The sequence below is a fragment of the Muntiacus reevesi genome, chromosome 13 (genome assembly GCF_963930625.1).
Source record: "Muntiacus reevesi chromosome 13, mMunRee1.1, whole genome shotgun sequence".
Classification (NCBI taxonomy): domain Eukaryota; kingdom Metazoa; phylum Chordata; class Mammalia; order Artiodactyla; family Cervidae; genus Muntiacus; species Muntiacus reevesi.
The window spans coordinates 29,046,111-29,073,877 of NC_089261.1; the positions used below are offsets into that span (position 1 = coordinate 29,046,111).

General features: G+C 44.9%; 1 protein-coding gene across 14 annotated transcripts; it reads left to right on the top strand.

The window, feature by feature from the left end:
- Positions 1 to 315: 315 nt before the first annotated feature.
- ZNF605 (zinc finger protein 605) lies at positions 316 to 25,986 on the top strand. 14 transcript variants are annotated; one of them, XM_065904057.1, is made up of 9 exons: positions 316 to 379; positions 3,254 to 3,286; positions 4,879 to 4,953; positions 5,055 to 5,176; positions 5,962 to 6,012; positions 7,070 to 7,234; positions 17,016 to 17,136; positions 17,357 to 17,449; positions 20,786 to 25,986. In XM_065904057.1, exons 6-9 carry the CDS (start codon positions 7,220 to 7,222, stop codon positions 22,579 to 22,581), a joined length of 2,025 nt encoding a protein of 674 aa, XP_065760129.1. In that variant the 5' UTR covers positions 316 to 379; positions 3,254 to 3,286; positions 4,879 to 4,953; positions 5,055 to 5,176; positions 5,962 to 6,012; positions 7,070 to 7,219; the 3' UTR covers positions 22,582 to 25,986. The 14 variants fall into 14 exon arrangements, with proteins under 14 accessions (XP_065760129.1, XP_065760130.1, XP_065760119.1 ...); XM_065904058.1 differs by having other exon boundaries at positions 5,962 to 5,985; XM_065904047.1 differs by lacking the exon at positions 5,962 to 6,012.
- The last annotated feature ends 1,781 nt before the right edge of the window (positions 25,987 to 27,767 follow it).

Below are 27,767 nucleotides of genomic sequence, written 5' to 3' on the forward strand. Positions count from 1 at the left end.
TTCACTTTCATGCATTGGAGAAAGAAATAGCAACCCACTTCAGTGTTCTTGCCCAGAGAATTCCATGGATGGAGGAGACTGGTAGGCTAAAGACCATGGGGTCACAAAGAGACATGATTGAAGCGTCGTAACACTCACGCATGATCAAAAAATGAAAAGGATGGTGCGCAGATTACAAGACGGAAGCGCCCCCTGTATCCCACAGCCGAGCCACAGAGCATTTTGCAACTGGAAACCTCACACCTGTCCCTCAGGGAGGCGCGCCGCAAGCCCCTCTGGGAAATGTAGTTCTAAAGCGAGTGGGACTCTGGGAAATGTAGTTCTGCGTGGACACTTCCGAGGCCCAGCCGCGTCTGCCTCGGCACTGTGGACCAGAGGGGTAAGGGTGTGGGGGGCGGGACAGCGGGCTGTTGGTGGCCTCTGCGTCCTACTGGGGCTGTGTAGTGACCTCGGCGCGGACCGGCTTGGGGCGACGCCGGCGTGTGTACGAACCAGCTCCGGAGCCGGGTACGGGGGGAGGCTGGGAAGGACTGTCCTGTTGCGCAGGCGTCGATTCCGGTCCAGGTGCGGGGGTACGTTGGGGGGTGAGGCTGTGGGGGAGGGGCATAGGGCGGCTCGGAGTGGGGCGCGGGGTAAGGTCTAGAGGTGGCAGAACTGCGCGGAGGCGGGAGGGAGCGGGATGAGGGGCAGCGTTTGGAGGACTGGGGTCTGTAGGGCTGGGTGTAGGTGGCGGTGGTGTGGGAGTCTGGAGGGAGATTTGGGGGTCCGGGCGAGGCCTCCGGTGGTGGTGGGCGTTGAAGGGACTGTGAAGGAGACCGTGAAGCTGATTAATTTGGGGGTCACTTGAGGGTTGAGATATTGGAATGTCTGTGGAAATCAATAATTGGGGTTAGGGAGGCGTGAATTGTTGTGAAACCAGTGGAGAGAAGGATTTTTTTTTGAGGGGGGAGTGGTTAGCCTTGTGGGGTGGCGACATTAGGAGCTGGGAGAGAGGGAGCCCAGAGGTCACCCTCCGGAGTGAATGAAGGGCAGCATGGAGTCATTCATTGTGCACTGGGGAAGTGGATTGAGGGTTTGTAGGAATAGTTAAGGCTCTAGTGATTCATGATATGGGTGCCTTGGATTGGGGACTGGACCCAAAGGGATGAATGATAAGGCCCTTCAGGGGAGTCTGTTTGGGCAGCGTTTAGAGGGCTCCGAGTGGTTGAACTGAGGATTTCGTTGACAGGTCTGTTGGTTGCTGCAGTGTTAGACTTTGTTCCGTGTGCTCCTGGAAAACAGGAAGCTTAAGAAGTGTCCCCCTCTCCAGGTTTCAAGGAAACACCTTCTTGCAAAGAACCCTGTTCCCTCCACAGGGCTCCCTTGTTTACCGGTGACAAGGCCATAGATAAATATGATACCAACTCCTCTCATCCTTTACCTCATCAATGAGTAGCTGAATTGTTTTTCCTCACCCATCAAAGCACTTATTAACCAAACTTTGGTTCAGCTTCTCTTCCTCCTGCAGTTTCCTGAACTTTGGTGCGCTGCAGCTTGAGCAGCCTTACAGCCCTGACTCACCGCCCGCACCCCCCTCCATCCCCACAGAGAAGTGGCCAGCCTCTGGTGAAATGTCCTGTGGTCTGCCATCTGGTCACCCTGCCCTTTGATCCAGCATCCTGACAACTTGCCGAGATGCTTCTACCTCTTAGGGCCACAGCATTCTCCCTACTTCAGCACCCCGCACCACCCAAGCTAATAAATTCTTGGAGTGAAATATTTCTTTGCCAAGTCTGCATTTTTTAAAAGATTCACTTATTTATTTTGGCTGTGCTGGGTCTTCGTTGCTGCATGCAGGCTTTCTCTAGTTGTGGCGAGTGGGAGCTGCTCTTCGGTTGTGCTCAGGTTTTTCCTTGTGGTGGCTTGTCTTGTTGTGGAGCCTGGACTCTAGAGCACATGCTTCATTAGTTGCAGTGTATGGGCTTAGTTGCCCTGAGGCATCTGGGATCTTTCCCCACCAGGGATTGAGCTGGTGTCCCCTGAATTGCAAGGCAGACTCTTAACCACTGGACCCCCAGGGAAGCCCTGCATTTGTTTTGACCTGACAGTTTAGTGGTAGCTTTTTCAGTGGAGGGGAGTGACTAGGGTGGCCTGGGCTGGTGAGTTGTCTGGGTCCGTGTTTGGGGATCTGGTGACTGAGATGTCAGGTTGGAGGCTGTGTCTCAGTGTTGGAGGTCTGCGCTTAAGTTGATGGGTGGCCTGTTGGGGGTTATGAGTGAGTGGAAAACGGGGGTGGTATTTGGCATTGTTGGAGGGGCTGGGGGTGTTGGTGTTTGTGTGGTGCTGGAGGCCCTTGCAGAGTGATGAACTGTGGGGTCGTCAGCAAGTGGTGGGTGAGCACAGGGTGGACTAGAGAGTGGATATCAAGGAGGTGAGTGGCTGGCAGCTCTATGTGATGAGGGGCTGAGGACCACTGGGGGTTTAGTGATGGGGGCTCGTTTAGGTGGTAGGTGGTGATGGGAGATAGCGAGCCTGCAGGGGACTCTGTGCAAGCAATGATGGGGCACCTGTGAAGGTGAGTGGGTGGGTACCCATAGAAGGGAGTGATGGGAGGTCTGCAGGTGTCCTTTGGGACTCAGCATGTGAGATTCCAGTGACAGTTTCTAGTCAACGAGTAGACTGGAGATTGTTGAGTGGGGTTTGGAGGAGCCAGTGGTGGGGTTCCTTGGTGGCATTGAGAAACCTGTGGGAATTGGAGGTAAGTGGCTCTGGGGTTGTAGTCAACTAAGGGGTCTGTTGGGGATACATGTGGCTATGTGCAGGGCTGAGTGAGGGAGAGCCTGCTATGACCAGGAACAAAGGGTTCTGTGCTGTCTGATTGGGGATCGGGCTGTGGCGAGAGACTTTGGGATTCATTGATTCACATGCTTCTGTGGATTGGTTTTGTCACTGATGTTTGGTGATTGGGAGCTTTGCTAGAAGACTGTTGGGGACCCACAGTGTGTGTGGAATTGATGGCCCAGACACCCTAGAGGGATGGTGGACACGTTGGGGTCAATGGTTGTGTGTTCAGTTATTGGGGCAGGGGAATTCTCAGGTGGTCAGTTAGTGTGATTGAGGCGGTCTTTGGAACCTGTGTTTGAGGGGCTGTGGGTGTTGGTGATTGCAGGGCCTGTGAGCATGGTGGTTTGAGGTTTGGATGGATATGTGTGGGCTCAGGCAAGACTCTCACGTTGTGACTTCTGTTCGATAACTGTTGTCTTTTGTTCTTTAGCCCCTCTCATCCAGCACCTGTGTGGCCTTGTTGGTGAGTGATGGCTCCTTTTACTTGAATGTTTCCTTGTTTAAGAATTCTCAGTGACCCCATTGACTCTGAATCCTCCCACTTGTGTCTGATGCACCTTCATGGGTGTGGTTGGCCTCTGGTCTTCCAAAGGGGGCTCCACCTCCTTAGGGCTCAGCTAAGAGTCATCTCCAAGGAGTATCCTCTATCCACCCACTTGTCTGTCACATTTGAAGTTTCTTTTGAGCACTCTGACAGTCAGAAATTATTTTGATGTCTGTTTCCCACCTGAGAGGGCGGGGATCATCTGTCTTATTTCATGGTCTCTCCCATCTGTCCAGAGCAGGGCCCAGTAGTAAGAGACCCTTAACAAATTGTTGCTTCCCTGGGCCATAAATGAGACTGAGTGTGTGTATATGCACTGGTGTGTGTGTGTGTGTGTGTGAGCATGAGTGTGTGAGAGAGATCTGATGTGGATGTGAGAGCAGAGTGCAGGAGTATGTTGGATCCTGGGGGAGAAACAGAGTGACTGTTTTGGGTGTTGGTACAGTCAGCACGTCCCCTTTTCCAGAGAAGCTGCAGGAGGTCTCCTGTGCTTCAACCCAGAAGGGGTTCAGATGAGATAGATGCTTCCAGGGCAGGTGGGCCTGCATCTCAGGGACCCCGGGTTTGGAAAGCATTGACTCTGGAGTCTCTTCCCTCGGCCTCCTAGACCACTGGGACCTGCCGTCACCCAGGAGCCCCAAGGAGCTCCCTGCATGTCCCAGGAGGAGGTGCTTTTCCCTTGGGTGTCACTCTCTGCTCTCCCAGGATGCTTTTCTTGAGAGACCTGTTTTTAAGCACCACGCTTTTCACACTGGACTGAGAAGAGTCCAGTCTCATTGGGGGACGTTGATCTTTGTGCGCTGCACCCACACATGGGCAGAACCCATGGCATTACTCTCCCTTCCCACCAGTAGGAGTTCTTCCTGCCCCGGATGCCCTTGCTCTGCCCTCTACCACTGTTTCAGTCAACATTCAAAATCCAGTCTGTCTTTCCAGCCTGGCTGGTTCTTGACTCACTGCGGGTCCTCTCTGCACCTGGTCCACACTGGGACCTGCCCTCCCTCCCTGGCCTGTGTCTTCTCTCGATTCTCTCAAGGCCCTCGATCAACGATGCTGGGAGCTGGTCTGTGGTCTGGCTGGCATTGAGCAGTGTTCCTGAGTTTCCTTCCTCTTTCCCTCGCCGACTGAGCAGTTTGGGGCTCCTGAGCAGGTGGTGATGAAAGCAGACTTCCTTTGTCTGGTTCCAGCCCTCAGCCCAACCCTGAGGGTGGCAGGAAGGGCCTTGAAGGGGCCAGTGTTCTCTCCACTCTTGTTAGTGGCCCTGGAGCAAAACCTGGTGGTATGCTGACACCCAGGCATAACTTTCTGCCCTCATTTGTGGAGGACAAGTCCACACATCTCTCTCTGTTCAGCTGGGACACTCAGGATGCCTCCTTCCCCTCCCCGCCATTCTTAATAGAACAACAGGCTCCTGCTCTGGATCTCCTATAGGAATTACATTCTCTTCTTGCTCAGTTTACTTTCTGGAAAAGTGTCCATTGATTGTCCGTCATGTCTTGTCTTCCTTGCAGCCTATCAGCCTGTGGGGACCAAGCCAGGAGCACAAACAGCTCAGGGGGCGCCCAGCAGTCGCTCCCAGACCACAGGTTTGGATCACAACCCTGGACAGATCTCAGTTGGGAGGTGGAGCTTGTCCCTCGTGTCCCCAGGTTTACCAGGAACTGTGTTTTTGGACACTTCCTTTCAGGTGTATCCTCATGAAGGAAGTCACATCCCTGTGTGACCCCGCCCCCGTGGCGTCCTTGGCTCTAATCCAGTGTCTGGCTGATGTCAGTGACCTGGCTCATGAGTGGTGGAGAAATTGAAAGTGTAAGTATTTGTGTGCACAAAGATGTAGTATTATTTGTGATCATGCTGATCTTAACTGTTGGTCCATCTGTTCCGATAATTCGGCCTAAAGTGATCTCTGTTATACAGTTTGTGATCTTTTAAAAAGTTTTTAAAGTAGTGGTTGTATTTATTTATGTGGTTATTTGACTCTTTGTGGATATAGTTTAACAAAGCAATCCAGAAAACTCCACAAAAATAGAAGAGAAAGAATAGTTTTATTATTGAATAAAAATTAAACCAGAATGTGATGCCCACTTTAGACAATCTGCTAAAAATATTTCAAGAGACAGGAAGAAATGGTGTTCTTTTCTGTAGCCAGACAGGTACAACCTGCTAGACAGACCTGCAGCACAGTCTCAAGGGATTATTTGTCACACAGAGTTCATCCTAAACTTACCTGGTAGTTGCAGTGGCTACTGTATTAGCTACTTGCCTTCACCCAAAGGAAAAATACACTTCTCATGTCTTTATGATGGGAGGTAATTTTCCAGCTTGGAACTGGGTGCCACAGTCAGGCCAGTCAGGCTGCTATCCTCCCAGAGACCAGGAGATAGGGATGTGTCTTCCTGGATGATTGCAGAGACACCTCCCAGGTCCATAAGAGACCTTGTTGAGGCATTGCTGAGTTGTTAAACTTAGTTTTAAAAAAGATTTACGTACATCCCAAAGGGGCAGAGAAAGATTTTGTAATTACACATTTTCTACAGTAAATGCTCTTGAAATAGGGATCTGAGGGGTCTTTTTCTTTTTGTTTGCCCTCACAGGCTCTGAGCTGGATCCCCCTAAAGGTGTTACCTGTCTGCTCTCCTGTCCCAGTAATTGCATTAGAGAAGGGCTGGGACCAGGCCTTGGAAGCAGAGGGGAGGGAAGGGGCCCAGGGCCAGCAGTGTGGACCTCAGAACCACTGGGTAGCCCCATCTCACCCCCTCTGCAAGCAGCTCTTCTGAAGAGCAGGGATCAGAGACCTTAGAAAGAAGCAGGCTGTGGAGCAGTTTCTCTGGGGTACATGGGAAGGTGGGAGATGCAAATGTGCCTGAAGGCAGCTGGGATCCTTGCCAGTTCTGTGATGCCTAAACTCAGCAGGGATTTTGATCTGTCTCCTGTCACCCCTTGGAAGCCTGTGGCCTGGGCTGTTGTGCTGATTTCTGAGGGAGGAGCAGGCAGTGTTTGCCCCAACATGAGGTGAGAAAGAAAGGATGGTAAAGGTTCCTTTAGGTCTCTCTTCTTGTGGCGTCTACCCTGCGTTGTAACCCTGTGGATCAACTGCAAACCCACACCCAAGTGTCAGCCTCCCCGAGGCCTCTCTCCCCTTGAGGTCTCACCCCTTGTTTTGGCCATTTCTTTTAGTTCCTCTGATCTATGCTTTCCTTTGGCTCCAAGACTGATTTTGGAGTAGAGGGCCAACACCCCAGGCTGCTTCTCCATCTTGATCTAAAAGCCCTTTCCTGTCCCCTGTCCTGCCTGGAAGTGAGTTGCATTTTATTCTGTAGCACCTGTGCCAGGCATTTCATTTAAGTGCCCCTGGGAAAAGATGCTGCAGAGTCAGTGAGCCAGGACTGTCTTTCCAGACTTTGTTGCTGCCCCTGCAGAGTGGTTTGAGGTGTTAGGCTCCCCTGGGGCCTTTGGTTGAACCAACAAGCAGGTGGCTCCCGTCAGGCATTCCCAGGTGGGAGCTGGGCTGCAGAGCACAACATGTGCTGCAGGCCTGGCCTGGCTGTGGTTGGCTTGACGGACATGTGCCAGTAGCTCACTCTCCATCTTGTTCCTTAGCACTAGCAAACAGCCCGTCTGAGTTCCCAGTTATAGAGAACCAAGATTGAGGTCCCCAGATGAATGACATCATCTCAAATAAGATTCCCATTGCACCTCTAGGCCATGGGCCTCAGGAACAAGAAGACTTGCGTGAGATAAGAAAGAAGAGGCCTCAGGACTTGGGGTGCATTGACATCTTTGACCAGAGGTTCAGAGCATCAGGACAGAGAGAAGTCACAGAGAGAGCAGATTTCCCAGGACTGGGGGAAGATGATCAAGTCACAGGTAAGTTGTTTGTCCTCCAGTCATTTTATCTGTGGGTGTGATGAGGCTTCCAGGCATTTCTACAACCAACAGGAAAGGTTTAAATACATTTAAATTACAGCCAGAGAAAACGTAAACCTGGAAAGGAAGATGGTCAAAAGAAACACAAGGTGGACCATAGAATCATACAGAAGTCTTGAAGCTGGGACACAGACATGTGAGAAGTAAGGCCCTGCGCTGCTGGAATTGAGCTGCAAGCCTCCTTAGGTGTCCCCAGAAGCCGCCATAGAAAGAGAAACAGGAGTAGCTGCGTGGTTTCCTCTGTCAGAAAGCAGACCTTTATTGACTTAGCAGAAGCAAACGTTTCCTGATGATTACATGTAAAGAAAATGCTTGGATAACTGTTTATGTAGATGGCGTGGTGAATGACGTCCTGGAATGGGTGAACTTATTTCTGAGGGCTATTCCTTGCGGGGATCCTCAGTGTAGGTGGAGGACGTGGGAGCGGGCAGCGGGCCTGGGCACACATCCTACTTGTGTTCTGCTTTTAGGGAAGAAAACCTGAATCATCTTGCAGAATTGGTTGTTACAAAACCTTCAAATGGCCTCCATAAATATTCTCTCGGTTGGAAAAAAAATTATTTACTTATTTATTTATTTTTGGCTGTGCTGGGTCTTCATTGCTGCACAGGCTTTTCTCTAGTTGTGGAGAGCGGGGGCTAGTCTCTAGTTGTGATGCACAGGTCTCTCACTGCTGTAACTTCTCTTGTTGAGGAGAAGTGGAGTGGCTACTATAATAGCTATTTGCCTTCACCCAAAGAAAAAATACACTTCTTATATCTTTATGATGGGAGGTAATTTTCCAGCGTGGAACCGGGTGCCCCAGTCAGGCCAGTCAGGCTGCTGTTCTCCCAGAGAACAGGAGACAGAGATGTGTCTTCCTGGATGATTTCAGAGACACCTCCCAGGTCTATAAGAAAGACATTCTTGAGTTGTTAAAGCTTAGTTTTAGAAAAGATTTGGTTGTCAAGAAAAAAAAGATCTGGGCCGTGCGGGCTTCAGTTGTTGTGGCACATGGACTCAGGAGTCGTGGCTCCCAGGCTCTAGAGCACAGGCTCAATAGTTGGGGCACATGGCTTAGCTGCTCCGCCGCATGTGGGATTTTCCCGGATCAGGGATCGAACTGATGTCTCTTGCATTGGCAGGCGGATTCTTTACCACTGAGCCACCAGGGAAGCCCTCAGTACATTTTAGTGAGGAGTTTTTTGGCTTCTGTTGGCAGAAGCTGGACAGGAAGATGTCTGGTTTTAGCTCCTTTTCCTGGCTTTTTTTGATCTGTGTATATGTGATTTACAGTGTTGTGTTAGTTCTTCTGTACACCAAAGTGAGTCAGTTACACATTTATATATGTGTATGTATGTGTGCTAAGTCGCTTCAGTCGTGTCTGACTCTCTGTGACCTTGTGGACTATTGCTTGCCAGTCTCCTTTGTCCATGGGATTCTCTAGGCAAGAATACTGGAGTAGGTTGCCATGCCCACCTCCAGGGGATCTTCCTGGTGCAGGGATCAAAACTGTGTCTCTTACATCTCCTGCACCGGCAGGCGGATACTTTACCACCAGCACCACCTAGGAAGTGCACGTGGGCACACACACGCATACACATTTTTCATACTCTTTTCCATAATGGTTTATCACAGGATATTGAATATAGTTCCCTGTGCTATTCAGTAGGGTCTTGTGGTTTATCTATCTTATATATATATGTATGTATATGTATATATATATATATACACACATATATATATATGTAATAGCTTGTATCTGCTAATCCCAAACTCTAACTTCATCCCTCCCCACCCCTTCTTCCTGACTTTGTTGACTCCAGAAACAGGACTTCAGTGTCCCTTCAAAGCGATTCCTATCCAGCTAGCTAACCTCCATGCTCTTTTCCTCTCTCCCTTTCTTTCTTTTAAAATTCTGTTGTTTAAACCACTGTAGGCTTTTCTCTGTTCCTGCTGTGTTCTGAGTCAGGAGTTCAACAGAGCTGAGAGGGGTGAGCTGCTGCTAACCGCAGCCCCAGGGTGATGGTACCAAAGCCTCTGATCACTGTGATGGCGCAGGCGAGAACCAGATGCCGGGGAAAGTGCCAGCTTCCCGTTGCCTTTTCCTGAGGAGTGAATGGTGCCTTGGCCATGCGTGGGTAGCTCAGCACGGTTGTGGAAGTGTCTTGCCCTCACTGCCCGGGGAGCCGTGAACAAAAGCTTCTGGCAGGTTTATGGACTTGGGTAGGGTTAGAAGGAGGGGAAGAGGAAGTGGAAGTGGAAAGTACAGGATCCTGGGTCAGAGTAGGGACAGTGTCTTCAGGTTCCCTGCCCCCGCCATCCCACTTTGCCCTGCCGCCACAAGGGGATTTTAGTGAGGTACCCAAGAAAGGCCTGTGCCAGAGGCTCCAGGTAGAGACATAGGACGCCCCTCACCCCTCGAGTCTGTGGGGAGAGCACAGGTTGTGCTTCAGGTTTGGAGGTGGAGGTGGGGGCAGCATCACCCAGGAGGCCTGGGGATAACCCCTTGTGACCTGTGGTGAGACCTGAGCATTCACATGTAGGTTTTTAACCAGGAGCCAGACTCCTCAGTTCCCACCTGAGTGAGAAACAGGCTCCCCCATCATGTACCTGAACAGGTCAGACTTGGAAGGACTGAGACAGGAACCAGGAAATTAACCTGGGGCAGCAGCAGACAGGGCCCTGAGGAAGATCCTGGAGCAGAGTGATCCGGACTGCCTCCCAGGTGGTCTCAGCTGTTTCTGAATCAGGAAGGCTTGTCTCAGTCCATCAGGAGGCTTCTCGAGTTGCTTTGTGAGTCTTTTGTGATCTGGCACAGAACAGCGGTTCACTTAACACAGCCCGGGAAGCAGGTGGAAGCTGCCTGGAATGCCTGCCTGCCGGGGCTGAGACAGTGACTTTCCCACGGCTGGGGGTACACACCAGGAGTGCAATCCCAGAGTCCCCAAGCAGGATACATTTTCATCAGGCAGTGAGGTTAAACAGGGCCTTTCTGTGGGCCTCCCAGGACATCAGCCTGGTCTGAATAATTTAGTTCAGTCCTTGGTTTGTGAGGGACTGTCTGGGGTGCTTAGTTCCAAACTGTTTGTCCCAGACCCACCACCTCTTGGGGTGCCAACCGAGCCCAGGCTGTGGTATCTGGGAAGTGCGGGGGCCAAGGTCACCCTGTGCTGCTGGCCAGCAGCCCCATCAGGACAGGAAGGCCAGGAAGGTGTCAGTCTGCATCCAGACAGAGCAACACAGGAGTTGTTTCTTTGTTTTTTTTCCCCAGGAGGAAGGTAAAGCTCTAGGAGCAAGTCGGAAAAACAAACATCATTAATATCCTTCTCCCTCTCCTGGTGCTGGGGTTTATTTTCTTTTTTCTGTTATCAGTGTATCCCATTTGATAATCAAAACTTCAAAAGAAATCATCTTCTGTTTTCTTCCAGACTCTGTCTGGAAAGACCCTTTGTCCCTACACCGAGGGGCAGATATTTTTATATAATTTAACTGGAGCGATCATGTTTAAGAATTGGTTAGCAGAAACTCCTTTGGCCACAGCAATCAGAGCAGAAAAAGAAGTAAAAGGAATCCAGATAGGAAAAGAAGAACTGAAACTATCGCTGTTTGCAGATGACATGATCCTCTACATAAAAAACCCTAAAGACTCTACCAGAAAATTACTAGAGTTAATCAACAAATATAGTAAATTTGCAGGATATAAAATTAACACACTGAGATTTTAAAAGATTTAAAAATGGTTTTACATGGGCACTTCCCTGGCAGTCTAGGGGTTAAGACTTCATGCTCCCAATGTAGGGGGCACAGGTTTGATGCCTGGTCAGGGAACTGCTAAGATCTCACATACTGCACAACATGGCATAAATTTTTTTTAATAATGTAAATTAAAAAAATATTAAAATGGTGTTACATGATCTCCCGCTTGTTGAGTCTTCAGGACGGCGTGGTAGGGAGTGGAAGGCGCTCACAGTGGCTCCCACAGAGCCTGAGGCATCAGTGACTGTGAAAGGAGGACTGTGATTGCAGATGGCCTTTCCAGGCATCCGGCACAGTGAAAAGGGCCCTCATGGGAGCTGCTGCACTGGGTCCCAGGCTGCCCTTCTGAGCTCCATGCTCCATACTGGGGTTACCTTGACTTCTCCCATCAGCCCCTTAAGTCTCTCCTTAAACTGTTTATTAAGACACTCACTGAACCCTGCAGCAAATCTGGGGCTATGATCAGATGCAGTGAATTTGAAACCCAAAAAGGAATTAAACTTGGTAAGGTGGAGCCTGAGAGTGTGACTTGCATTGGGGGAACCCATGAGGGTGGCCAAACCAGACCCCAAGAAAGTGTCAGGGTCCAGTGAAACCCTCTGGATGGGATGAGAAGCCCAGCGAGATCCACCTGTTGAGTACATCCTGGCACAGGAGCCTGTCCTGGGCAGTGTTTTCTACCTCGTCCAGCATCTGGAAGGCGGGACAGCTTTCCTCAATATTTCGGCCCCTTCTGACAACACGGCAGCACATGCATGTGGGCCCAGCCTGGGACAGTGTCAGTCTCCACAGCATCCTGTCCTGGATCCAGAAGGGCTTGAGCATGTCTCTTGCTTTGGACGGGGACAGTTCCAGACTCTTTTTGGTGAGCATCCACACAGCTGACATCAGTCTTATTAGGAACAGAACTTGGTTCCGTCCAAATGTGTCACCCCCACGGGGGGCTTGTTTTTTATGTTTGAAACTTGCTGTGGGGTCAACTGTAGTTCATGAGGTGAGAGGCTCAGCGTCCTCAACATGCCTCTGTGTTCCAACCCTGACCGTCTCCACAATCTCCCATCATGGCTGGGGGTGGAGGCCAGCAGGGGCACACAGACACTGCATCAGTGCCAGGTGCACACTCAGTAACGGGGCCCAGGATAGTTGTCTTTGGAGCTAGTGGCACCCTTAAGACTGGGTGTCGGGTTTGAGGTGGGAGGGCAACTTCCGCCCTACGACCTGTCAGGTAGAGCCTTTGTAATTTCTTGTGGTTAAGCCTGAAAAATTCTGAGTCAGAGGCTTAACCACAAGAAATTACAAAGGCTCTACCTGACAGGTCGTAGGGCGGAAGTTGCCCTCCCACCTCAAACCCGACACCCAGTCTTAAGGGTGCCACTAGCTCCAAAGGCAAAACACTCTCCGACATAAATCACAGCAAGATCTTCTATGACCCACCTCCCAGAATATTGGAAATAAAAGCAAAAATAAACAAATGGGACCTAATGAAAATTAAAAGCTTTTGCACAACAAAGGAAACTATAAGTAAGGTGAAAAGACAGCCCTCAGATTGGGAGAAAATAATAACAAATGAGGAAACAGACAAAGGATTAATCTCAAAAATATACAAGCAACTCCTGAAGCTCAATTCCAGAAAAATAAACGACCCAATCAAAAAATGGGCCAAAGAACTAAACAGACATTTCTCCAAAGAAGACATACAGATGGCTAACAAACACATGAAAAGATGCTCAACATCACTCATCATCAGAGAAATGCAAATCAAAACCACAATGAGGTACCATTACACGCCAGTCAGGATGGCTGCTATCCAAAAGTCTACAAGCAATAAATGCTGGAGAGGGTGTGGAGAAAAGGGAACCCTCTTACACTGTTGGTGGGAATGCAAACTAGTACAGCCACTATGGAAAACAGTGTGGAGATTTCTTAAAAAACTGGAAATAGAACTGCCATATGACCCAGCAATAGCACTTCTAGGCATACACACTGAGGAATCCAGATCTGAAAGAGACACGTGCACCCCAATGTTCATTGCAGCACTGTTTATAATAGCCAGGACATGGAAGCAACCCAGATGCCCATCAGCAGATGAATGGATAAGGAAGCTGTGGTACATATACACCATGGAATATTACTCAGCCATTAAAAAGAATTCATTTGAATCAGTTCTAATGAGATGGATGAAACTGGAGCCCATTATACAGAGTGAAGTAAGCCAGAAAGATAAAGAACATTACAGTATACTAACACATATATACGGAATTTAGATAGATGGTGGCGATAACCCTATATGCAAAACAGAAAAAGTGACACAGAAGTACAGAACAGACTTTTGAACTCTGGGGGAGAACGTGAGGGTGGGATGTTTTGAAAGAACAGCATGTATATTATCTATGGTGAAACGGACCACCAGCCCAGGTGGGATACATGAGTCAGGTGCTCGGGCCTGGTGTAGTGGGAGGACCCTGAGGAGTCGGGTGGAGAGGGAGGTGGGAGGGGGGATCGGGATGGGGAATACGTGTGACTGTATGGCTGATTCATGTCAATGTATGACAAAACCCACTGAAATGTTGTAAAGTGATTGGCCTCCAACTAATAAAATAATATTTAAAAAAAAAAAAAAAAAAAAAAAAAATAAAACATGTATAAATTCATGTAATTAACCTCACAGTCAGGACTCAGAATAGTTCTCTCTCTCCCGAAAGAGTCCTGGGTGTCACCTTCCTGCATCCCTAACCTCTGGCAATAACTGATCTGTTCTCTGTCTTCATAGTCTTGCCTTTGCCAGAATGTTAGATAATGTAACCATGAGTGTATAACCTTTCATACTGACTTTTTTGCTCATTCTTCAGTAGTTTGTCCCTTTTTCAAAAGATGCAAGCTCCCTGATGGATTTCAGGGAAAAGTTCTTTTTTTTTCTTTTAGCTGTGCTGGGTCTTTGTTGCTGCAGGCCTTTCTCTAGTTATGGAAGGTGGGGGCTACTCTCTAGTTGCAGGGCAAAGACTTCTCATTGTGGTGGCTCAGAGCACAGGCTCTAGGCGCACAGGCTTCAGCAGTGGCAGCTCCCAGGCTCTAGAGCACAGGCTCTGTAGTTGTGGTGCATGGATTTAATTGCTCCTTGGCATATGGGATCTTCCTGGATCAGGGATTGAACCTGTGTCTTGTGCATTAGCAGGCACGTTCCTTACCACTAAGCCACCAGGGAAACCTGATTTGTCCCCTTCCATTGCTCAGTGGCTTCACACAGTAGGGCCCATGTGTGGAGACACTGGTTTCCTTCTCTGTTCGCTGGTGCACGACGTCCTGGTTGCCTCCAGCTCTTAATAGGCTGTGTTCATCTGCATATAGGTTTGAATATAAGTGTTTGGGTGAGCATAAGTTTTCAGTTTGTTTGGGTAAATACCTACAAATGGTCTTGCTGGGTTATGTGGTAGGTCTACGTTCCGCTTTATGAGAAACTATGAAAGTGCCGGGGTCCCTGCCCTGTGCTCCCACAGCATGAGCGGGAGTTGCTGTAGTTCTGCGTCCTCACTGTCATTTGTCAGTTCTGTTCTGTTACTTTTTCATTTTAGCCATTCTGATAGGAATGTAGTAGCAACTCAGTATTATTTTAATTTGCATTTCCCTATTGACAGATGATATTGAACATTTTTTCATATATTTTCCATCTTACAACTTTTTTGGTGAAGCATTTGGTAAGATGTTTTGCCCATTTTTTAAATGATGTTACAGTTCTAGTGCTGTTAAGTCCCGTTAACATGCTTTCTCAGATAAGTGATTTGCAACCATTTTCACCTAGTGTGTGCCTTGTCTTTCCTTTCTCTTAACGGTGCCTTTCATAGAGAAAAAAAATACTAATTTTGAAACAGTTCAGTTTTATTAATTATTTCTTAAATGGACCGTGTGTATTCAGTGTTATATCTAAAAATTCATTGCCAAATCCAGTTACCCAGGTTTTCTGTTGTTTTCTGCTAGAAATTTCATTGTTTTGTGTTTCACATTTAGGTCTGTGTTCCTTTTTAAAATAATCTATTTATTTGGTTTGGACTATGCTGGGTCTTTGTTGTTGTGTGGGCTTTTTTCTAATTGTGTTGAATTGGGGCTACTGTGTAGTTATGGTGAGTGGGCCTCTCATTGCGGTGGTTTCTCGTATTACTGAGCACAAGCCCTAGGGCTTGTAGGCTTCATAGTCTTAGCACGTGGGCTCAGTAGTTTCAGCTCCTGGGATCTAGAGTACAGGCTTTATATTTGTGGCACACAGGCTAGGCTGCCCCATGTCATGTGGAATCTTCCTGGATCAGGGATTGAACCTGTGTCTCTTGCATTGTCAAGCAGATTCTTTATCAGTGAGCCACCAGGGAAGCCCTGTGATTCTTTTTTGAGTTGATTTTTTGATACGGTGTAGTGTGTGTCAAGGTTTGTTCTTTTGCTTGTGGGTATCCACTTACTTTAGCTCATGTGCTGAAAACTCCCTGCTCTGAGGAATTGTATGTGCACCTCTCAAAAACCAGGGAGCTTGCCTGTGGGGGTCCGCTTCTGGGATTTCCATTCTTTTCTGGTCACCTACATGTGTAACCTCTCACTAATACCACCTTGTTATTGTGTGCATTTATAGGAAGTCCTGAAACCAGGTAATGTGAGTCCTGCAATGCTGCTGTTCTGTTTCCAAATTGTTTTGGATATTCTGGTTCCTTTGCCTTTTATCCCCATACCCTGAATGTACTTGTATCATGGCCTTTGTAATGCCTTATTGCCTCTGGCCAGAAAAGACTGAAAAGTATAGGAGAATATGATGTTTTTCTCCTTATCTTTATATTTCTAGCACCTGTCATAGTTCCAGGCCCCTTAATTGCTGAAAAAAACATGCATTCTAAAGTATAGCTAGTTCCTACTTCAGACCAGAACTGCTCAAAGGGAGGAGAGTGTTCTAGAAAGGTAGATGTGGTTTTGGTTCTAACAGTGACTGAGAACCATTCCTGTCACTTAGCAGGTAGTGGGCTGGCACACTTTGAAGGCCTTGCACCGTATGGGGCAGATGTGCTCAGCAAAGTGGTTTAGTCACTCAGTCTTGTCCAAGTCTTTGTGACCCCATGGACTGTAGCCCACTAGGCTCCTCTGTCCGCTGGAGTGGTTTGCCATTTCCTTCCCCAGGTAATCTTCTCGACCCAGGGATCAAACCCCCATCTCCTGTGTCTCCTGCATTGCAAGCGGATTCTTTACCCACTGAGCTCTTAGGGGAGCCCTTGCTCAGCTAAGAATTGTTCCCAAATCCCAGTGGCACCTTCTTTGAGAAACACTGCTTGTTTAAAAACAGCCTATTCCAACTTCTTATCCTATGGGTAGATGAGTGGATAAGTTTATGAATTCATAATGATGGATATTTTAATAACTCTATTGTTTTCTCTCAAAGTATAATAATGTAAGATTAGGATATCATTTTACTGTGTAGAGAAAATTATCCCAAATCTCAGTAGCTGAAGTTTAAACATTTATCTCAGTTTCTGTGAGTTAGGAATCTGCCGGTGGCTCACCCATTTGGTTCTAGTGGAGAATCTCACATGACCCTGTCTTCAAAATGTTGAGAAGGGCTGTGGTATGAAGGTGACATCCTCCAAGCTCACTCACATGGGTGTTGGCAGACCTCTGGTCCTTTCTATGTAGGCTTGTCCACAGAACTGCTTCACCATGTGGCCCCTGGACTTCCCCAAAGAGAGCAGGAGAGTGTTCCCAAGGTAGAAATCACATTCTCTTACAACCTTGTCTTGGGAGTGAGATCCCTTACTTCCACCCTACTCCATTCAGTGGAATTGAATTGATAAATCCAGCCCATATTCAGGACATGGGGCAGTGATGATTAAACAAAAGCACAATTCCAGGACCTGGAGATCATGGGTCCAGCTTTCAGGCCACCTGTTGCTGTAGAAAAGAAAGCCTACATTCAGCAAAGAGAATGACTTCAGATTTAACAGGGATTATGCTTTTTTAGATATCGTTTGAAGATGTGGCTGTGAATTTCACATTGGAGGAGTGGCAGCTGCTTAATCCTACTCAGAAGACCTTGTACAGAGACGTGATGTTGGAGAACTATAGCAATCTAGTTTTATTGGGTAAGAACATTCTTATGTAGTACAGTGTGTACCCGGTAACTAAAAATATTACTGACTTTGGATTTAAGTTTCAGATGTCAAAGAGTCTTTGATTTTGACACCCAAGTGAAAGGTTTTTATTTGCTTGCTTTGTTTTATAGCCTCTGAGGTGAAGTAGTCTTCATATTTAAGAGTCCCCTCAGCCCAAGCGATTGGGACTCTCTGTGTTTCCAATTGACAGGTTATCAAGTTATCAAACCTGAGATGATCTTCAAGCTGGAGCAAGAAAAGCCATGGTTATTAGATGAAGAAATCCTAAGTCAAAACTTCTCAGGTGAGAAATAATCAGCTTAGTGGCAGACAGAGAAAATTAAATCTCAGGTTTTTGATGATACATTGGTACTTTTGAAATGTTATTTGTAAAACTCTGATTAAAGCTTCTCTATCTTTGGAGTTGACTCAGGACTCTGTGTCCTGGTCTCCACATCAGGATGTGTCCCCTTTGGTGGAGCGGGTCATGAAATGTGCTTGCATTCTTGATCATACCTTTCTTTGAGTTTCCCCAGTTGACTTTTTCTTCTCTCCTGCCCCAGTCCCACCTGCAGAGGTAGGCTTCTTTTCTCCTCTTTAAGAATTCATAATTTTTTTCCTGTTTTAGGTGATGCTGTTACCTTTGAATTTCCTTTATTATTTTTCTTTTCTCCCCCTAATTTATCAAATTTCTGTTTCAAATCCACATAGAGTAGACGGTGAGTCCATGGACAGAGGATAGAAGTCTAATGCCTAAACGCATTCTTCTTGTCTCCTTGCAGATAAGAACTTCAGGGTCAGCGTCCAGGGTGTCTTTCTGGTGCCTTTGGTATTTAGCTTCTAAAGCTTCTTGTTTATCCCTTCAAGTAGTCTGTGGGGGTTTAAGACTTGCTGTGTGATATTTTGCCTCCATTTGAGTTGAGGACCCTCACAGTATGGCAGCATCTTATCTGTGCAGTTTTTTCCTGTGCCCAGAGGTCACAGTTGACTCCAGTTGAAGAAATTCCTTCCTTATGTCTTCACATATGTTTCTCTGAATGTAGGCTTTTGTGCTCACTTTTTCAATTAGACACCCTCCTCCTCTTTAAGCTCTGTTTTTTTCACTTCCGCGGTGTTTCTTGACTCCCAGCCTTTTCCGAAATCTCTACCTACTGAGCAGTATTGTAGGAACCTGGGCCTGATCACACATTATCTATAATTTCTTAACTAATTAGGTCTTGAGGTTTTTTTCTACATAGAAAGATGGTAACTAACTTATTATTCTCAGTTCTCTATGACATTTATGCTGTGTAATTACTAAATATTTCATTAATTGGTTGTTGTGAGGCCAGGTAAAGCAGGAGCTTACTTATTTATCAAATAATTTCTTCAGTACAAAGGTTTTCATCTAAGTAAGTGTTTCAGCTTATTTGGGAAAATACTTCAAATTACAGATGTCTGGGCACCATTCGTATGGATGATTAGGACTGGGTATGCATAGTTTGGAAAAGCTGTCAAGATAGACTTTATGTTCCTCCATTAATTTAGAACCACTGCTATTTTGTGAAATGAGAGGAGTTGAGGTAAAGTATGAGTCATGAAATAGCATTGCAGGACCAGGGAATTTTAATTTAGAAGAAAATACAGAATAATTCATTGTTTGAACATGATGCATTTGTGTCAAAATGCAAAGTTAATTATCAGGATTAACTATATAGAAAGGAATTGCTTTAGAAGTTTAATAATAAGTGAATAAGGTTGTATTGAGGGCTTGTTATGTACTATGTAGTGGGAGTACATCAGTGAAAAACTCATACCTGTTCCCTACCTTCATTACATTCCAGTGGGAGAGACAGAAGTAAGGTGATGCCTATCAGATAAATGCTATGAAGAGAACAAACAGAGTGTTTGTTAGTGTGCCCTTAAGATGATATGAAACAGGCATACTGGAAGCTGGGCAGGGAGAGGCTTTTGGGGTCAGTGGGGCAGGGAGGAGCTCAGTGTTGTGAGAGGAAGTTGAGGGCTAGAAGGAGCCAGGCAAGCAGGGGTGTGTATGCTGTGTTAATAGCACAGATTTATCACAGGTTTTTAAGCAAGAGATTTAAGCAAAAGGTCAGAGTACATTTTCTAAAGATTGCTGTGTGGAGACTAGAATTGGGAGGGCGTGAGCCTGGAAGTGGGATTATCAACTGAAAAATAGGATTAAATGAAGGCTGAATGGATCAGAGTGTAATGGAAACAGAGACATGGGGAAACAGACCTGTACCCCTACCAAGGGTGATACTAGTAAAACATGGTCTATGTGTTTACCAAAGTGCCAAGATTTTTAAAAAATTTCTTTAATATTTTTTTGGTACAGTTTAACCTCAGTATGGTTTTCTATCATTTAACTTGTTAATTTGGATATATATCTTAATCTTATTTCTTGATTTGAATTAAAATTTATTTTTCTTTACTCTTACATTTCATGAAACAATTTTTTATAAACTCTTCAAGAGTATCTCACACTGACATGTCTGTGAGACATATAAGTGTCTCACACTTATATGAGATGCTTATACAAGTGGTATCTAACTTCCCTCTCTAGTCTTTAAAATGCCCGTGAACAGTGTTATCATCTTGTACTCACTGAAGCTCAAAACGTTGAATCTTTTTTTTCTCCTCCATATCCACAACTCTAGTTAGCTTTTCCTCTGAAATTCTGATATATCTGAGAGTTGTTAGATGAGGCTTTTTCCCTTCCCAGATAAATTATCCTACAAAAAAGGAGTGATTGCTTTATATTTGAGATCTTGCCATATTTTTTCATCTTGAGAATGTTACCTCACAATTCCTAGTAAAGAATATCATAAAGTAAACAAGCTTAAAAGATCATTAAAGGAGATCACAGATAACTGTACTTACAGGGTAAAAAAGAAAACTCTCCTAATATTATGCAAAGCATACTTGTGGTTTCAAGTAATTTACATCATATACAGATTCAGTATATAGATGATTCATTTAAAGTATCAGAAACCTTAATAAAGGTGTTGATGGTGAGTTCTGGAGAACTCTTAGATAATTCCAAAAAGTAGTTCTCATGATGGTGAAATTACAGATATCAGTGATTTGGGTGATGATTTTGAATGAGGATGCTTTTTGAATGTACTGATAGTACAGAAAACTAACATATCTCACCTTTTAGACATGAAAGTTGATATCCTGTGTTTGCTGTTATTGTATTCAGTGTTTCTTCCTGTGTGACATTCAGCACTATGTACTAATCTTGCTTTTCTCTGTACTGTGATACTCAGTTTTCTCTCTTGGGAGTACCTACTTGCCTTTTTCTGATTTCTGCTAATAATGTCTGGGCATATAGAAGATAATCAGGTTATTGTGGAATGAGTACAGTGTTTGATTAGAAATTGCTTGTCTTTTTTATCTCATCATGATCACTTGAATATATTTCACCTTTAAAGTTTGTGTTTACAAACATTTGTAATTTCAAAATCTGTTTTCATTTCTATTAAAAAGTTCAATGCCTAATAAGTAGGTATTGTATTTGGGAGAATTTTTTTTTTTTTAAATGGACTGGGCTCTTAGGCTCCATTTCTGAAGATTTGTTCAATAAGCTTAATGATTAGGGAAATTTACACAGTATGGTTCATTTTTTCCTTTTTAGAAAAAGTCTGGCTAGATAATGATCTCAAAATGTGGCACCAGGATAATCAAGACGAGCTTAGAAGTTTGGAGAGAGGCCATGAATATGACATCTTTGAGAGAATGTTTCATTTAGGCATTAACTTTGATCATTTAGGAATGAGATCCCATAAATGTGGCACAGGTGAAAAAAGTTTGAAACACCATTTTGATTTTCTTATTCCAAAAAGTAACTGTGAAAGAAAGAAACTTGATGAGCTTAATAGGAAATTATTATTTTGTATTAAACCTGCCGGAATTTATGGTGGAATAAAATACTCTGATGGTAGTACATGTAGAACAATCATCAGTAAAGAGCCAGGACTCCTTATGAACCATATACCACTCACAGGAGTCTGTTTGTGCATGGAATGTGGCAAGGTTTTTAATAAAAAGTCACAACTCATTATACATCAAAGAACTCATACAGGAGAGAAGCCCTATGGATGCCAGGACTGTGGGAAAGCTTTCTCCCAGAAGTCATTGCTCACTATTCATCAAAGGACGCATTCAGGAGAAAAACCATATGGGTGTGGGGAATGTCAGAAAGCTTTCAGTAGGAAGTCACTGCTCATTTTACATCAGAGAACTCACACAGGAGAGAAGCCCTATGGCTGTGGTGACTGCGGGAAAGCCTTCAGCAGGAAGTCACAGCTTAAAAGACATCAGATAACTCATACAATAGAGAAACCCTATGGCTGCAGTGAGTGTGGGAAAGTCTTCTCCCAGAAATTAAAGCTTATTACACATCAGAGGACACACACAGGAGAGAAGCCCTACAGATGTAGTGATTGTGGAAAAGCCTTCTTTTGGAAGTCACAGCTTATTACTCATCAGAGGGTTCATACAGGGAAGAAGCCATATGCATGTAGTGAGTGTAAAAAAGCCTTCAGCAGGAACTCGCTCCTCATTAGGCATCAGAGGATCCATACAGGAGAGAAACCCTATGAATGCAGTGAATGTGGTGAAGCCTTCATCAGAAAACCACAACTTGTTAAACATCAAATGACTCATACAGGAGAGAAGAACTATCAGTGCAGTAATTGTGAGGAAGCCTTCTTTAAGAAGTCAGAACTAATTAAACATCAAAAAGTTCATTTAGGAGAAAAACCCTATGGATGTGTTGAATGTGGCAAAACCTTCTTTGGAAAGTCACAGCTCCTGACACATCAAAGAACTCACACTGGAGAGAAACCTTACGAATGTAGTGCCTGTGGGAAAGCCTTCACCCAGAAGTCCAGCCTCGTGTCCCATCAGAGGACACATACAGGGGAGAAACCTTATGAATGCAGTGAATGTGGGAAAACCTTCAGTGAGAAGTCAAGTCTTATTCACCATCAGAGAACCCATACTGGAGAAAAACCGTTTGAATGTGGTGAGTGTAGGAAAGCTTTTGCCTGGAAGCCACAGCTTCTTAGGCATCAGAGAATTCATACAGGGGAGAAACCCTATGAATGCAGTGAATGTGGAAAGGCATTTGTTCAGAAAGTACAGCTCATTAAACATCAGAGAAATCATACAGGAGAGAAGACCTATGGATGCAACGATTGTTCAAAAGCTTTCTTTGAGAAGGCACAGCTCATTATACATCAGAGAATTCATACAGGAGAGAGACCCTATAAATGTGAGGAATGTGGGAAGTCTTTCACTAGGAAGTCACACCTTATGAGGCATCAGAGGATCCACACAGGGGATAAGTACTATGGATGCAGTGAATGTGGGACTGTCTTCCACAGAAAGGCGCAGCTCCTGATTCATCTGAGAAGTCATGTGCTGTAGACATGGGGTGAGTTTGGGGAGTCTGGCATCAGATGGCAGGCCCCTGACACTCCAAGGACATGTATGGGAGAGAAACTCTGTCACTGCAGTGATTGTCTCACCACATAGAATTTAGAAAGAGAACCTTTTTTTGTTAAGTAGACGATATAGGAAAGTCTCCTCCCAGGAAGCACAACTTGTGACTTATCGATGGCTCCTCAGTGTGGAACTTTTATCAGTACTGTGATAAGTATAGACCTTTCAGTCAAAAGTGCTGGGCTATTAAGTTTTAGAAGACTGAAACAGGAGAAAAACTCAATTGTTGTAACAAGTGAGTGAAAATTTCATTGGGAAATGGTAGTTCAGAGTACACTAGAGAATACATACCCAAAGGAAATAACTGAGTGTTACATACTAGAGGTCTCATGCAGAGGAGTAGTCCTAGTACTTTGAAGAATTTGATAAGCATGATCCCTGTTGAAATAATTCTTTAAGGAGGTTATGTTTACTGTATATAAGTTATTGTAAGAAAATAGGCATTTTAAAGTGGTAGCTGTGTTTGAAGTGTGAACACTTCTGCTTTCTGCTAGGGTGGTAAAATAAGAACCACACAAACTCTCCTGCTTTAAACAGCTAGAAACTACCATTTATGAAATAGTGGTTTTTAGACATATGTCAAGTGCAAGTTTATGATCCCTGGCAGGAGGTGGACAAAGTGAGGACAGCCCCATGACTGCCCAGCCTTCTCCCTGGGAGCATTGTCAAGGCTGCAGGTCAGGGAGTTGAATGAACATGGTCTTGCTGAACTGAAGAGGGTTTCTGAGCTGGCATTTGAGGAGCCTCGGTAGCTAGAATTTGCAGATGAAGGGTGCTGGATAAGAAGGAGCTTCCCAGACAGGAGGCTGCATAAATCCTCAGTGAGTCCCTCTTGAGTCCTTATTAGCCTGTGTGTGGAAGAAAACTGAGACTCTGAGAGCAGCTGTGCAGCAGGGAGCTAGACAAGCCCTGGGGCTTAGCATAGGCTGGGACAGTGTGTGTTCCCACCAGCCACTTGGAGGCAGCTTTTTGCACAGGGTCATCAAGGGGAGTTCCCAGAACAGTGTTGTCTTGGGGAGGGTGGAGAGTCACTTAACCTAGATTAAAAGCTACTCTGGACCCACAGTGTCTGACATTCAGAAACTTACCTGGCACACCAAGAGGCAGGAACATACGACTTTTAACTACAAGAAAAATCAGTCAATATAAAGAGGAAAGACTGAATTGATGGGAATTAGTAGACAAGTATGTTCAAATAGCTATTGTAAGTATAAAGTAGAAGAAAACATGAATTTGATGAAACCAGAAGTGTAAGATATACTTTTAAAAGCTCAAATGGAACTTCTCAGGTTGAAAACAACTCTGAAAAATAAAAAATTAAAAAACCCAAATGGAATTAAGAACATATTAGACATAGAAGAAGGAAAGAAATCAATGGATTTGAAGAGTAAGAATGAAAATTATCAAATGATATACACAGAGAAAAACACTGTGGGGGGAAAAAGAGCACAGGAAATTATTTAAAGTGGTGTAATATACATGTAATGGAAGGTCTAGAGGAGAGAAGTGAGAGGGGACAGAAAAGGGATTTGAATAAATGATGGCTGAAAAATACCCACATATGATGATAAGTATAAACGCACATATTCAAGAAGTTCAAAGAACCCAACACAGAAGAAACATAAAGATGCCAATGAACATCACAGTCAGTTGATGAAAACTGGAGTTAAAGAGAACAATTGTTGGGAATTCCCTGGTGGCCCAGTGGCTGGGAGTCTGCCTTTCAATTCAGGGAGTGAAGTTTCGATCCCTTGTTGGGAAACTGAGATCCCCCATGACGTGTGGCACAGTCAAAAAGAAATTTTTTTAAATTGAACAATTGTAAAATGCCTGGGGAGAAAAGGACAAGACACACCCACAGAGCAAGGAATAACAATATCCTTCTGGTCAGAAACTATGGAAACTATAGGACAGCAGAGTGACACTGTTAAATTACAAAAGAAAATAAAGAACCTTCCCTGCCCCACAGCCTGGAGTTCAATTGCCTGTCAAAAGCATCTTTCAAAAATGAAAGCAAAAAGGACTTCAAGAAAGCAAAATCAGAGAGAGTTCCTGCCTTCAGGAAACATTGAAGGAAGTTTGGGGATAGCAGGAGAACACTCTGGAAATGAAAGGTTCTGGAAATGGTGAATGCATAGGTGAATATGAAAGATTTTTTTCTTTATTTTAAAATTCTTAAAAAGGTAATGAACTGCTTAAAAACCAAAGTAATGACAGCATACTTTGGGTTAAGATCTACTTAGAAGTAAAGTGCTACAGTAGTACTTAAGTACACAGCATACTTTGGGTTAAGATCTACTTAGAAGTAAAGTGCTACAGTAGTACTTAAGTACACAGCATACTTTGGGTTAAGATCTACTTAGAAGTAAAGTGCTACAGTAGTACTTAAGTACGAATCTGTAAAGATAGTTGAAGAGACTTGTGTTGTCTGAGTCAGAGATGTGGGATGACTTGTATCTATAGCAGCTATATGATGAAAAGTGTCTGTATTATGGATCTGTACATGTGCTCATGTTCTGAGTGTTCTCCATGTCCACACCATTTTCCTCCTTTCTCTGTATGCCCAGAGGGAGTGCACTGCTTCCTAGGATTTCTGCTTAGGTTTGGACAGGCGAGGTGTGTGTCACCCCTGCCTCTCTCCTGCTGGCACACATCTGGGGGTGTCTGTCCATGTGGCTAAAGCTCCCATGTTCACCACAGACCCTCCCCCTGCTCATCAGACGTAAGGGTGTTAACTGCTTCTGGGGTCTTCACCATCCCTGGTTGATTTTCTTAATTCTGGACACAATTCTGTAAATAGTCTGTTTATTAAATATTCTTGAGTTAATAACTTTGAGTATAACGTTTGTTACAAATGATGAACGTTTGACCACATTTTGAGTATCAGTTACTGGTCCATGGGGCATAGGCTGACATCTGTTGAGATTTCTCATACTCAAGATCAGTATTTTATCTTTGTGTTTTAATAATTCAGTAAAAATTATAAATTCTTTATGTGTTTTGTTTCGCTGCAAACATAAATGACTCTGGAGATTGTTACCATCTGCTCCATATGCTGGTGGTCTGGCAGTGATAGACTGAAACATCATGAGGTCTTTGTGCTACCTCTGGGTTGGTTGACCTTACAAGAAAGCATTATTATTTTTGTTAAATATGTATGGACAAGAAAAAGGTAACCCATTACTGAGTGAAGAAAGAAAGGAATGATGTACTATACTTCCCTGTACTCATTTTAAAAACTTGTGCTGTGCAATTAAAATACTCTTATTCCATATTTGGCTTTTTTTTTTATTATATATAATTCACATAGTCTGTCATCTGTACACATGATTTCCCATTTCAGGATTCAGAATCATCACCCCCAGAGAACCTCTTCAAAGGCTCCATACTAGATTCCATCACAGACACCATGCCAAATTGAAAAACAACTTTTCTAAGATTAAAACAGAGGTTCTTCAAGGTATAGATTCCTGTGTTCGTGTGTATGTGTGTGTGTGCGCACGCGCATGTGTGCGCATGCTCAGGTGTGACTCTTTGTGACCCCATGGACTGTAGCCTTCCCAGGCTCCTCTGTCTATGGGATTTCCCAGGCAAGAAAACTGGAGTGGGTTGCCATTTTCTTTTCCAGGGGATCTTTCCAACCCAGGGAGTGAACTGGCATCTCCTGCATAGCCAGATGGATTCTTTATCACTGAGCCACTTGGTAAGCCCTACATGAAGCATAATAAGTTAGGCTGAAGTAGACTGTTAAAGAGGCTAGCATAGACCCAATGTAGCACCCTCCCTGTCATTTATCAGATATCATTTTTCACCCAGTCATTCTCTCCTACTGCACACAAACAGCTTGTCTGTAATAGTGCTCTGTAATCTGTTTATGATAGTGAAATGGTTTCCCCTATTGAGATTCTCCCCTGACCCCTTATTGGCCACATAGAGAAGGGAAAAGCCCTTCTCACTCTGATTATCTTAGAAAATTCTGTCTCCTGATGTCTGTTTATAACTTAGAAGCAGGCAGTGTGACCTTAATATGTCATGAGTAGCTTAGAAGAATGAAATATAAGTTAAAGTATGCTTTTCTTCCACATGGCATGGATTCCTCCCAACACTGCAAGCTCAATCTCCATATCAAGTCACCTTGGTAAGTAGTGGATTTGTTCTAGGGCCACGTCTGCAGATTTGGTGATGCTATATGATTTTTCTTTATTTTCTCTGTGGGCTTTTTGTAGCTTTTTTCACAGTTATTACACAATTCATCCAGGCAGTCTTGACATCTTATTATCAGGACTCTTTTAAAATGCTAAGATGAAATACACTAGGAACAAATTTACTTAATGCCTGAATATCTACATCATTATATTTAGATATTTGTGCATGTGTGCTCAGTTGCTCAGTCGAGTCCGACTCTTTGTGACCCCATGGACTGTAGCCCTCCAGGCTCTTCTGTTCATGGGATTATCCAGGCAAGAATACTGGAGTAGGTTTCCATTTCCTCCTCCAGGGCATCTTCCCGACACAGGGATAAAACCCATATCTCCTGCATTGGCAGGTGGATTCTTTACCCCTGAGCCACCTGGGAAGCCCCCAAATCATTAAAGGTGCCCGGCAAAGATAATGTCACTGTGAAGCAGTGACTGGTGAGATGAAAAAGAGAGAGAAACACAAGTGAGGTGATTGTAAATTGAGGGTTCCAACTAAAGCACTACTGTCATTTAAATTGTTCATTAAAAAACACATCAAGCTCAGACTCACAAAAAGATGTGCAAAGTGGATTAACTTTCATATGCTTGTTAGAGACCATGTGAAGGGAAAAATGAAACCAGAGATGCTGGCACTGCAGCCATCCAAAGTGGTATGGATGTGTCCCCAAACCATGACATCACCAGACAGTCCTGAGTGCCACAGTAAATCGTATACTTTTGTCCTCCTGGGTATAACAGATGAATAGAAAGTAAGAGTGCATCCAGTGATGGTGATGTCTACAGTCAGGATCGTGTGCTCTGGTGCGAGGGTGGGGTCAGTGGTTGATGATGAAGCCAGGCCGCTGCCCCTTGTTGAGGAGCAGGCTCTGCCCTGACTTGGGGCATCCAGAGATCAGGGCACATGGCTTTGTC